The sequence below is a fragment of the Chrysochloris asiatica genome, unplaced genomic scaffold (genome assembly GCF_000296735.1).
Source record: "Chrysochloris asiatica unplaced genomic scaffold, ChrAsi1.0 scaffold00004, whole genome shotgun sequence".
Lineage (NCBI taxonomy): Eukaryota > Metazoa > Chordata > Mammalia > Afrosoricida > Chrysochloridae > Chrysochloris > Chrysochloris asiatica.
In genome coordinates this window covers 35,246,854-35,260,290 of record NW_006408522.1, presented here as the reverse complement: position 1 = coordinate 35,260,290, position 13,437 = coordinate 35,246,854, and the positions used below count along the sequence as shown (strand labels likewise).

Here is a 13,437-nt window from a genome sequence, read left to right as displayed (position 1 = left end):
CAAGGGAGAAGAGCGGAGTGTGAGACCCTACCCAGAGAAGCAATGACGCCAGAGATGGAGGCAGAGAGGATATGTGGAGAGATGGAGCAACTGGCGAATCTAGACCCAGAGAGGGAGAGGGGCTGTGTGCTGATGACTGGGGGAGCGGGGGAGGGAGAGGTTTGATGATGCATAGAGGGGATAATAACCATGGCAATGAAACGATATACAATAGGATGAATGTAAAGCTAATGTTCTCCCATGTAAATATTACATAATTCACAATAAAACATTTATAAATAAAAATAAAGCTAGTGTATCTATTATCAGAGAATGTGACATTCAAGGCAAAGCCTTATAGAGACCAACTTCATATTATTAAATGGATCAAATATACATCGCAGTCTCAATATATATGAAAAAACAAAAGAGAAATTAACAAATGCATAACCATGATCGATTTAATAGTCGACTCAGTTATATGAAAAACAGGTAAGAATAAATCAGTAAAGATACAGAAGAGCATTTTAACAACAAACTAAAAAAGTCACCTAACACGTCAAAAATTTTGTATTTTATTTTTGAATTCCTTTTATTATTCCATTATTACTGAATTCCTTTTTTTTCCTGAAGCCCCCTCACATAGAATACTGCACTCAGACTTCAGAATACATTTTTTGGGTTTTTTGTTGTTGTTGTTAATACTCAAATTTTATATGATTACAGAGACAGAACAAAAAGAAACTAAATTAATTGTTTGGATAAGCAAGATTAATAAAACTATCACCAAATATCAGTTATGGTATCTAGGAAGAAAGACAGTTGGTGGTAAAATGCTATTACAAGACATGTGTAAAAAACTGAGTTACAAAAGCAAGGCTCAATCAATTTCAAAGAATTAAAATAACTAGAATGTTCTTTCAGCACACTGGATTTCAACTATGTATTAGTGATAATGATAATGTGACACATCAAACCTCTGAATGGCCAAAGCCATGCTTCAAGGGCAATTTACACTCAAATTTCTGAAGTATCTGTTCCTGTTGGGTTGTAAAGACTTTTTCTTGCAGAGGTGTCGTAGTTTTCTACAAATTTTAGTCCCTTGTCTGGTAAGTCTTTGCAAAAAAAATTTTCCCAGTCTGTTGTTGTTGTTAGGTGCCATCAAGTTGGTACCAACTCATAGTGACCCTAAACACAACCGAATAAAACATTGCCGGGTCCTGGGCCAATCTCACAATTGTTGCCACGTTTGAGTCCACTGATGCTGCCACTTTGCCAATCCATCTCCCTGGGGGTCTGTGAACTCCCTATTTATTCTTTGGGTGAAATCTTTTGATGCACATAAATTACTAATTTTTAGGAAGTCCCAGTCAGCTATTCAACTTCTACTGTTTGTGTGTTTTGTTTTGTTTTTGGCCATGCTTGATAGTTTATGATGCCATGTATTAGAGTCACTAAGTTTGTCCCTATTTTTTCATTTTAGGTCTTTAATCCATGTTTAGTTTATTTTTGTATATGCTGTGAAACATGGGTCTTGTTTCATAATTTTGCAAATCAATTTACAGTTTTGCCAGCACTGTTTGTTGAGAGACTATCTCTTCCCCATTTAATGTGTTTTTGGTCCTTTGTCAAAGATTGGTTGACTGTACGTGGAGGATTTATTTCTGGGTTCTAAATTCTATTCCACTGATGGGTGGATCTTTCACTGTACCAGTACCAGGCAGTTTTGAACACACTGTTGCTGTGTAGTAAATTTTGAGATCAGTCAGTGAGAGGCCTCTAATGTTAAAAAAAAAAAAAAAGATCCACTCAAAAGAGTGGCTTCCAAGCGGATCTGCTGGGCAAGTTTATTTCAAGGCAGAGATGTCAGCTCAGAAGATTATGGTAAATATTTCTTCAGATTTCAAAGTGATAATCTTGATTGATTTTTCTTGAAAGGGCACAAAATGAGCATGGGGACTTATTGGTAGAAAGTTTTAAGAAAACCGAAAACTGCACTGGTATAAAAAGGCCAGTGAACTACCCAAAATGAGGGGCTACAAAGGCAAGAAGTGACTGGCTTACAAGCTTTCAAGAGGGAAGCTAGATTCAGAAGGTGTGAAGGAAGGTAGAATCTCCACTGAGTAGTATCCAATCTGTCTAGGCGGGGCTGATGAAATGAAATGCAGATGGGTCTCTTGTGATACAGTAGTGAATAATTGCCATCAGGACTGCTTGTGAGGGTTGGAAATGTAAAAGTAGACATATTGTAGCAAGGAGAGGAGTGATTAACTTTTCAGTCTAGGAGCGGTGGTCCCTGGGACCATCAAGGGAGAAGAGAGGAGAGCAGGATCCTACCCAGAGAAGCAGTGATGCCTGAGATGGAGGCAGAGATGATGACGTGGAGAGATGAAGCAGTTGGGGACTTTAGACACAGAGAGGGAGAGCGGCTATGTGCTGTACACCCTTTGGTTGGTTGATGTTGCATGGAGGGGATTGTAACCATGGCAATGAAACAATATACAATAGGATGAATGTAAAACTAATGTTCTCCCATGTAAACTATCATGTAATTCACAATAAAACATTTTTTTAAAAAAAAGCCAGTTAAGTTTTGCCAAGGAATCTTTTCCCATCACAACAATACACCTACTTATTTTTTTAGAGTCACAAGCGCTATTTTAAGAAAATTCTGTTGGAAAACCTTATCCCATCTACCCTACAGCACTGATCTTGCCTATTCAGACATCTTTTCCCCCAAAAGTCAGAGAACATATAAAAGACACATGATTTGAGTCCCTCAAGTATGGCGATATTTATGCTCTGATGTGATATAAACTGAGGATCCCAGAATTTTCCAGGTAAAAGTCAGAGATGAAATAACTGCCTTCAGAAGTATACAGATAGGATGAAGGGTATGTCAAGAAACAATAGCTTCACATTTTGTTTAATAAAGGTTTCTATAATTTTGTGCAATTCTTTTTGACTTCATACCATACAGAAAAAGTTATAAATCAACAATCTAATCTCCATTAAAAGACATTAGAAAAAGTTTATAAAGAATGTAGAAAGGAATAACAAATGCAGAACAGAAACAAATGCAGTAGAAAACAAGTAATCAATAATTAACGACAAAAGTTTATTCTTTGTAAAACAAATGAATGAAATTGATAAATCTCTGGGGAAGATCTACAATGTAAGAAGGTAGAGTAATCAAGTTCAGAAATAAAAAAATGGTACATGAACTATAAAAATAAATCATAGGAAAAATTTCATGGGATAAAGGGGAAGAGAGAAATACCGGTAATTCACAAAACCAAAAGAGAGAGTTACTAAGGGAATCTGCAAAGTAAATTTTCAGATTGCCATTGGAACTATATTCCATAGGAAATTGAATACATTTTTGTGAAGGTAAAGGAATGACAGGTACCTGGGTCGTGCAATCAGTTTGCAACCAGCTGCAAAACTAAAAGCTATTTGAATCACCTACTGACGTGGTTTGGTGATGTAAGATAAGCACTGGACTGTTAACCACAAGCCTGGCAGTTCAAATCCACCAGCTGTACCTTGGAAACCCTATATAGGATAACTGTAAGTCGAAATCAACTCAACAGCACTTAACAACAACAAAGTGGCACTGCAAAAGAAAAGCCTGCTGATACCCTTCTATAAAGAAAACCCTAGTGAGTACTTATACACTGTAACACACAAAGGTCACCCTGAGTCAGAACTGACTTGGTGGCACGAGCTTTTGCTTTTGGTTTAAAGAAATAATGGCAATACCAATGGATCAACTAGAGCATAGATCAGTAAATTCTAAAATGGCCAGCTAGTAAATGCTGTAGACTTTGCAGGCCATATGGTCTTTGTTACAACTGCTCAACTTGGTAATTCAAGTGTGAATAAAGACATAAATAATACATTAAATGAGAGTGAGGCTATATTCCAATATATATGAATTTGAATTCATACACCATGTGCCATGAAATATTACTCCACTTTTGAATTCTTTATGGGCAAGGAAGATGCATTAAAAAATTAGAATAAATATAAGTATCTATATTGCTATTGATAAGTATTGTCGACTTGGTTCATATTCACAGCAACCCTGTATAGGGTTTCTAAAGAGCGGCAGGTGGGTTTGAATCACCAATGGTTAGCAGTCCAGTGCTTTTCTTACAACACCACACCAGGACCTCAGTAGTATTTATATTGCTGTTAATGTCATCGAGTTGGTTCTGACCCATAGCGACTTTGTATAGGGTTTATGAGGAGCAGCTGGTGAGCTTGAACTGCCAAACTAGTCATTCAAACAGACTTTGAGGTCCATCACATTAACCCACAGCACCACACCAGGTAGGTATGTGTAAATACGTATTTATGCAGGTATATATATTCGTTGAAGACATCAGTATGACTACTTCACATATAGAACCAAATATCTTCCAACATTGATACTCTGGGTTTGAAGGCTTAGTACGTACCATAATTTCATGGAACTCAGTCAACTGGCATAACACAGTTCACAAAAATCATGATCTGTATACTAATGAATTGAGTAGCATCTGGGAAATTAAAACCTTATGAGTGACAACGTAATATACAACTTCTCTATTCACCAGGAACAAAACAACAAGAAGGTAACCAAAAGTGCAGAGAAGAAACATGTATAAAAAGCCACAACCTCCTCTAGCTGTAACCAGAACTAGTTGGTGCCCAGCTTCTACAAGAGACTATTCTGACATGGGGCACAATAGTTGGTACTAGACAGAACAGCAGAAAACATGGACCAGAACTCAAATTTTCATTTTTAAAAAAAGGGAGATAAACTAGAACAGGAAAAACAGAGGACTCCCTGAGCCTGAAGCCCTGAGACACTCTTCCAACTTAGAACCAAGCATAAACTGAGATTACCTTTTAGCAAAATAGCAGAGTAATACACAAAATAAAGGATATTATCCATAAGGTCAGTATCCTACTTAAAAACCATCAGTGGGACCCCAAGAGATCAACATTACTCAAAAGGAAAGATGAGTGATAAGGTGACATGGATAAGTACTGGAAAGGGAGAGAACAAAAGAGAATGCTGACAAACAGTGATGAATGTAACTAATGTCACCGAACAATTTGTATGCAAATTGTCATATTGAGATCTAACTTGCTATGTATTCTCTAACTCAACCTCCGCAAATAAAACACTGTTTAGAAAAACAAAGCAAACCCCAAAACACCCACAAACCAAACCCTTTGCCGTTGAGTAGATTCCGACTTACAGCTACCCTGTACAAGGTTTTAGAGGCTGTAAATCTTTAGAGTAGCAGAAAGACTCATTTTTCCCCATTTTTTTCCTGGCGGGTTAGAACTGCCAACCTTGTGGCTAACATTCCAGTGCTTATCCTATAACACTATGATGTTGTGTGCCTCAAATTGGTTCTGACTCATAACAACCCTTATAGGGTTTCTGACGAACAGCTTGTGGGTTCAAATCACCAACCTTATAAGATGGCAGTTCAGTGTTTACCCTATAGAACCACATCAGGACTTCATTGTTAGCTTTTTGTTGTTTCAACTCATAGTGACCCTGTATAGGGTTTTCAAGGAGCAGTTGCTGAGTTTGAATCACCAACCTTGTGATTCAAAACGACCTTGTGGTCCAGTGCTTTATCCCATAGAGTCACATCAGAAATAAGAGATAGCTTAAGAAACAAAGAACAGTATCTGCTAGAATTGGCACACAGGACACAGTTCAATGACTGCTAGTGTTGTGGTTACAAGTTGGGCTGCTAACCTTAAGATTAGCAGTAAAACTACCTTGTATTCAGTGAAAGAAAAATGAGGCTTTCTTCTCCTGTAAAGATTTACAGCCTTAGATACCCTACACAGGATCGCTTTGAGTTGGAACCAACTCCACTGCACCAACTAACCAGTCAAACTACAGTACCAAAAGAAAGTTCAATATGCAAATGAAATCAGTTTCAGGCTTTAGGTACAAAGTCAAAAAAGAAGTGTCAAGACAAAAATAGTATCACAATGCCATCTATTGGCAAGTGGAAAAACTACTGAAAATTTAAGCAGTGGTGGAAACTAATGACGATTTTCAACTTCCTGACTATTTAACATGTACTGAGTATTAGATGAAGAATAAACACAAATACGTATACAAACGAAAGTAAAAGAAAGAGATGGTGATCTCCATATTCCATATGACTAACAACTGAAGAGAATCTATTCAACAAACTGCCTTAGAATGATTTCATCATCTTCGAAATTGAAACTTAGTCAAGTTAAAGGCTACAAGCTTAATTAATATGCTTTGTAAATAGTTTTTAAAATTATAAGTCAGCCATAAAGAGGATGCACAGCTAGAAAGTTGCCCCAGAGTAGGATATTGCAGAAGTTCCTATTCCTAACAAAGAATAAACCAGGAAAACACCTGCCTCCCACCAATAAGCTGGTTTTCTTTAAACAACATGGAAACCCCAAGTCACAGAGACTAAGTCAACATCCCTCGATACCAACCTACTGCTGCCATTGAGTAGATTCCAACTCACAGTGACCCTATTTAGGGTTTATGAGGCAGAAAGCCTCATATTTTTCCTGAAGAGAGGTTGGTGGGTTTGGAACTGCTGACCTTGCAACAAGCAGTTCAATGTTTACCCTACAGGGCCACCAAGGTTCCTTTCCCATGATACAGAACCCTCATAAAATGCTCCACACTATGAAACTTCATTATCACAATTATGCATATTTAACTCATTCCCCCTGTCTATTTGAAAACTATAAATTCCAACCCATTCTTTTTTATATCTCCATAATTTCCCAAAGTAACCAATTCAAATATTACCCAACTTGATGCAACATATTAATCTCTTGTCAACTTCCTACCTCAATTCTTTTATTCTGGATTACTTAAACTAACTTTCATATTATCTACATTAGAGAAGCACAGTAGCTCCATATGATAAGCCCTAGAATGAAAACCATTAGGTCCACGGTTTGAACCCACCAGATGCTCTGCGGGAGAAAGATGAGGCTTCCTGCTCGCTCAAAGATTTAAAGACGTGGAAAACCTATACAGGGTTGCTATGAGTCAGAACCAACTCAACAGTGCTTAACAACAAAACTTACTCATTAGAACTTGGACTGACACTAAAAATCTGACTTTGGAGATTCAAGAAAACAGATGATTTATAAATATATTTGGGGGGGGGGGGCAGAAGGAAAAATGCCATTAATTTAGATAGTATTTGACCTCATTATATGATTTGCCATAATATGCTGTATCAGCAACATGGATATTTTCTACTATGATAGAATAGGAGCGGTAATTCATACAGCCTAATGCAGCAAAAGTCACTCAAATTTCAGTGACTTTCCCAGTTACTGAAATATAAAGATACTCTATGGTCTATTCTTGCTTCTATTAATAACTTACAGAGAATGTATACAAACTGTTTTTGGAAACAGCTAAAAAATTAAGAACTATTATAAGCAATCAAAGTCAGCAAGGTAGCAAAAAAAGAATCAGGAAGTTTATTTTAATTAGCAACCGAACATTTTGATGGATTTACTTTTACCTTAAATTTAGGAACAAATCTAGTAAACTCCTGATGCCAATTGTTAAGTGTAGAAGCAGGTGAAATTATTAAGAAAGGTCCCCAAATGTTCTCTCTCTGCAACAGAAAAAAAACGTGTCAGCCAACTGCAGAAAAACTGAAAATATGTCATTCAAAATTATAGTTAATGTCAAAAGCAATTTAAGAATAGAAAGAACACTGAAATAGAGGAAAATTATACATTAACAACAATAATAGTCTGTCAATAAGAAAACCATAGGCAATAAAGTTGTTTGCATAAACTTTGAGAAAAACATGCCAAGCAATTTCTCCCTCCCTGACTTCTCCCAGGTCTAATTTTTATCACTGCAAAGTACTTGTGATATACTGACTTACATGTGTTACTTTCCCCATAATAGATTAGCTTAACCATTTTACGGTTTAATTGGTTCAGAGCTTTTGCTTTTTTCAAAGTGCTTTTACACATAGTTAGTTTCTCACTTAATTCTCACAATATTCCTACAAAGTAGCTACTACTATGTACAAAAGAGGCAGCTAAACTCAGAGACTTAAAGAGAAGTAAGTTCAAAATAGGTTATATGAGTCCCCCAAGTTTCCACAGTTAGTATAAGTAAAGTTGATCTATGGAGCCAGATCTTCTGATCTAACTAAAGTTATACTTGTGGTTCTTAATAAGAAAAGGGTGTTCAAACCACACATGCTCAGAAACGATCCCTGAAGACTAAAGTGTGCCACCATACTGCTCTCCCCACTTGGTACATGGCTCAATCTTACTGTCTTGGAATGCTGCAGTGTCTAACTCAGCGCTTTGAAAATAGATAACTTTCAATGCACCATCTGAATAATAAAATAAGTATACATATATTAATAGCCAATGACCCTAGAATCTAGAGAAAGCAAGATGGAGAAACTGCATCTACCCACCTCAGCCAGATGAGCAAGGAGGGCAATACTCTGTACTGTTTTACCAAGGCCCATTTCATCAGCAAGAATGCCATTAATACCCTACGGGGAAAAAACATACACATGAATACCTTCTGCATTCCAACAGACAGTGTTCACTCCACTGCCAAGAGAAACAACCAAAACAAAAGGTTTGTTCAAACAAAAGTGAGTAGAGAATTTCAGCCGCAACACGATTATCCACTGTTATAATGATCCCTTTTGCCAACTCTATAGCTACAACTATGAACATGCAGGCCAAGGACAGTTCTTCAGCTAATGTAATCCAGGCACAAAAGTAAACAATTAAATTTACCAAGACCATTTACCGTGAACTACATACATGATGGAAATATTCTCCAGGTTATAAATATAGATATCATTACATATCTTGTTAAAGCAAAAAGCTTTTAAAGGGAGCTCAAGTTTTAAAGCACTATCTTATGCTCATTTTATAATCATACTAAAGGCAATGATTTTAGAAAAACAGTTAACAACAAAAAGAAGACGGCAAGTATGATAAATTCAGGTATTCACCTGTTCATAGAGATTGGCCAACCAATTCATGCCTTTTAGCTGATAACCTTTTAATTTGCCATTAAAAATTGTGGGTTGTGGAATATCTTCACCAGCCCGGATGGATGGGTTGGCCAGGCTGTAACTCTCCCCAAATCCAGTGCCAGATTTGTTTGCTGCTCGTAGGGCAGCTGCTCGGCTTTCTTTTGCATCTTCATCAAATGATCTTGTCTGGAAAAAAAAAAAAAATTTAAGAGAGAGAGAAAATAAAATTAAACACACACAAAATCGCCAATGTGAACATGTCTACTCTGTGTGAAAGCTAACTAGAACAAAATTTCTGATTATATAATCTGATAATGTAAAGTTGTTGTTGTTGTGTTGTTAAGTGCTGTAGAGTCAGTTCAGACTCTTAGCAACCCAGTATAGGGTTCCCAAGGAGCAGGTGGTGAATATGAACTGCCGACCTTGCAGTCTAGTGCTTATCCTACAGCTCAACATAACCAATTATACATAAAACATAATATATTAAAGCTACATTAGTAATTTAACTAATATAGTAATTGCAAGTACATATACTATTTTCTTGGTGGATACACACTAATTCCTATTACTACTACATTAATTTCTTCATCCAAGAATTTGTTAAAGATTTTGCTGGTTGGCAATGTGGACCCTGTTAATATGTGCTTCTTTGCAGGACAGTAAACTGTTTTCTCTAGGCAATTCAACCCAATTGGAAAGTTTATTTAGGATTTCATTAAATATTACTGTACCATGAATATCAGAAAGCAAGCTACTACTAAAGTGAGAAAAGCAGCAAATTAGCAGTTTTCTTAGCACATAAAATGACTCTCTTGAAAAGCAAGACCACGCTGTCTTTCACTAAACAATGCTGACTTACATTCTCTATGACTATTATTCTTGATGACTCAAGAGGAGAAAAAAAAATTATGCAAACTGCCTTAGTCTAAATTCAACGCCCTCCGTAAGCACAGGCAAATAAGGCCCCAGCATATACACACTCCTGTGGTCACACAGTCAATGCTCTTCATTAGAAATGTGACTGAAGCACATAAGTAAAATGGTTGTGGGATATATTTTCAGGGTCATTTATTCTTTTTTATCTTTAAGACTTACCCGAGCTTGGTGAATATGGTAAGCATTTTCAGCATTCTTCAGGGCCTGAGCCTTGAAATGGTTACTATCTGAAAAGGAAAACTCATACATTATCACGTGTCATCAGTTGCGCTCCTTCAAAGATGTAATTCATCCCAACACATGAAGTTCTCTGATTCTCCCATTCTACTCTACAGATTCTCCAATCTACAGATTCACTGGGGTTGGGGGAAAAATAGCTCAAATTATTTTATTGAGGTAAGGAGCAAAAAGTACAATGAAAGCACAGGCCTAATCTCTACTTTTTTCAAGTCCTTGGTTTTTTCCAGGAAACAATGCCAACACCCAGCACAAATAAGACAATGAGGATCATAAGTTTTTATATATTTATGTAGGGTTAAAGTATTCCAGCTGAAGAGATATACACATGTAACCCTCGAGATACTCTTGTATTCCTAACTGAACAAGATTTTAATTACTTTTCTGTGAAACTCCTCTCAAACATCATGTCAATTCTTCCCTTTCTAGTGGTCAAACAATACCCAAACTGAAAAATTTTTCTGCTGCTAACATCATTAAGAATCTTTATGTACAATGATGTTCTCTGTTGATACATGTTCACTAATTCTTTCAATTCAATACCTTCTATTTCTACCAGCAAAGCAAAATATTAAAAAAAAAAAAAAAAGTTCTGAAACTTGCAAGACTGTGTGTCTAACGATCTTTCCAAATTTGACAAAGATTGATTATATTATATATACACAAACAACTTTCCCACTCTAATAAAATCTCTTTTCTGATCAATATTACTATAAAAGAGATTTTTTACAGTTTATGAGTTAATAATGTACATAAATTTTCAATTACGAAATAATGGAGGATATTCATAGGATAAGCACTAGACTGAGAACCACAGGTTGGTAGTGAAACCAGCTGCTCTGGCAGAGAAAGATGACACTTTCTGCTCCCACAAAGATTTATAGCCTCAGAAACCCTATATACAGGGTTGCTATGAGTTGGAACAGACTCAATGGCACTTCACTACCACCAGCACCCATGGCATTATCTATGGATTCAGGGCTCACCATAATCCTCTTGTGTGATGTTAACTACCACACCTCCACCAATGTCAATCTGTCTCTGAGTAGAGCTGTCTTCCAGTTTTCTTAGAATTTCTTCCTGGATCCCATCATGACCAATGTCTCGTTTTCGACTCATGAAATGGGCATACAACTCTGTCTGGGTGATTAAGAAGTTCAATTTTCGCTGTTGTCTCTTGGCCTAAAGAAGAAACATAGTTGTTACTGATTGAATTATGCCCCACACCCCCCAAAAAATATGTGATGCAAAATCCAATCCTCTATGCACTGCACATAACAACAACAACAACAACAATGCCAGTGATTACAATCCCACTTGGGAATGTGGTCTTTCTTATGCTAATGAGACCGAAATAGGATACCTGTCTGTCTTGAGTCAATCTCTTACAAAATATAAAAAGAGAAGATTGTGAAAAAATAAATGTCTGCTTATTAAACCCACCCACTAGTGATATTTCTGTTATATCAGCACTGATAAACTAAGACAACAGTTACAGATGAAAAAGAATCAATTCATCAAATATACTCCAAAAACAGTCAATAGAGTTGTTGTTATTGTTAGGTACCATCAAGTCAGTACCAACTCACAGCGACCCTATGTACAAAAGAACAAAACACTGCCGGAGCCTGGGCCAACCTCACAACTGTTGTCACGCTTGAGCCCATTGATGCTGCCACTTTGACAATCCATCTAGAGAGTTCAATAACCCTATATAAGGGATGTCAAAAACTTCATGGAAAAATGGAATTGAAAGAGTCCTGGTTAGGCATTGTATGATTAACACTTGACTGCTATATCTCAAGGTTAGCAAAATTCAAATCAAACAGCTGCTCTTTGGAAACCCTATTCAGGGTTACCATTGGGTCAGAACCAACTCAATGGCACTTAACAAAAACAATTATTAAGGAGATACAAAAAGTTCAAGAAACGGAATTAAAATATGCTGGAATTTTTCCATGAACTTTATGAAGTTCTCTCACATACAGTTTATATACAATTCCTTTAGCTTTGGAAAGGTAAAAATTGCTAATGAATAATTAAACTATTTTCAGTAGTACTAAACATAAGAAATAACCTTCATTTTATGACCTTTGTTCCAATATGAAATGTTTTCTCCATTCAAACCCACTGCCATCAAGTCAATTCCAACTCATACTAATCCTAGAAAGAACTGCTTCTTAAGAGTTTCTGAGGGAGCAGACCGCTTTACCTTTCTCCCAGAGTTCACCTAAGGGGTTTTGACTGGGTAACTAGGGCTTGTCTCCATTTCTGTTAAGTGCCACTGTGTCACAGCTGCAATTCAAAGTGACCCTGTATAGGGTTTACAGAGAGTGGCTGCTGAGTTCGAACCACTGACCTTATAGTTCAAACTGACCTTATGGTAAATAAGCAAAAATACCACAAACATCTCACTCCAGAATGGGACTATAGCACACTCATATTGTTATTAAGTGCCACGAGTTACTTCCGACTTATAGCAACCCACTATAGGGTTTCTGAGGCTTTAAATCTTTGTAGAAGCAGAATGCCTCATCCTTCTCCCAAGGAATGACTGGAGGGCTTGAACCACCAACTTTGTGATTACCAGTATAGTGCTTATCCTACAGAGCCACCACTCCAAGCACAGACATATTATTATTGCTGTTAGGTGCCATCAAGTCTGTACCGATTCATAGTGACCCTATCTATGCACAACAGAACGAAATACTGCCAAGTCCTGGGTCAACCTCACAACCATTGCTATGCTTAAGCCCCACACTGCTGCCACTGTGCCAATCCATCCCATTGGGGGACTTTTGTCTTTTTCTCTGACCCCACACTTTACCAAACATAATATCCTTCTCTAGAGACTGGGTCCCTCCTGATAATAAGTCCAAAGTATGTGAAACAAATTCTGGTCATACTGGCTTCCAAGGAGCACTCTGGTTGTACTTCTTCCAGCAGAGATCTGTTTGTTCTTTTGGAAGTCCATGGTACTTTCAATTTTCTCCTATAACACCATAACTCAAATGCATCGATTCTTTTACGATCTTCCTTATTCACAGTCCAACTTTCACATGCATATGTTGTTGTTGCTGTTGTAAAGTGCTGTCGAGTCAGTTCTAACCCATAACGACCCTGTATAGGGTTTTCCAGAAGCTGGTGAGCTTGAACTGCCAACCTTGCAGTTCAAATGGCTTTGCAGTCTGGTGCATTAACCCACAGCACCACACATGCATAAGAG

General features: G+C 37.1%; 1 protein-coding gene across 1 annotated transcript in view; it reads right to left on the bottom strand.

Annotated features, from left to right (window-relative positions):
• The window catches only part of INO80 (INO80 complex subunit), a 157,143-nt gene that overhangs the window by 110,282 nt on the left and 33,424 nt on the right, over positions 1-13,437 (bottom strand). The window contains exons 9-13 of the mRNA XM_006831756.1: positions 11,198-11,393; positions 10,134-10,201; positions 9,015-9,224; positions 8,460-8,540; positions 7,536-7,631 (exon numbers count right to left, since the gene is read on the bottom strand). Of these exons, the coding sequence (XP_006831819.1) occupies positions 7,536-7,631; positions 8,460-8,540; positions 9,015-9,224; positions 10,134-10,201; positions 11,198-11,393 (651 nt within the window). The remainder of the gene's footprint in view (positions 1-7,535; positions 7,632-8,459; positions 8,541-9,014; positions 9,225-10,133; positions 10,202-11,197; positions 11,394-13,437) is intronic.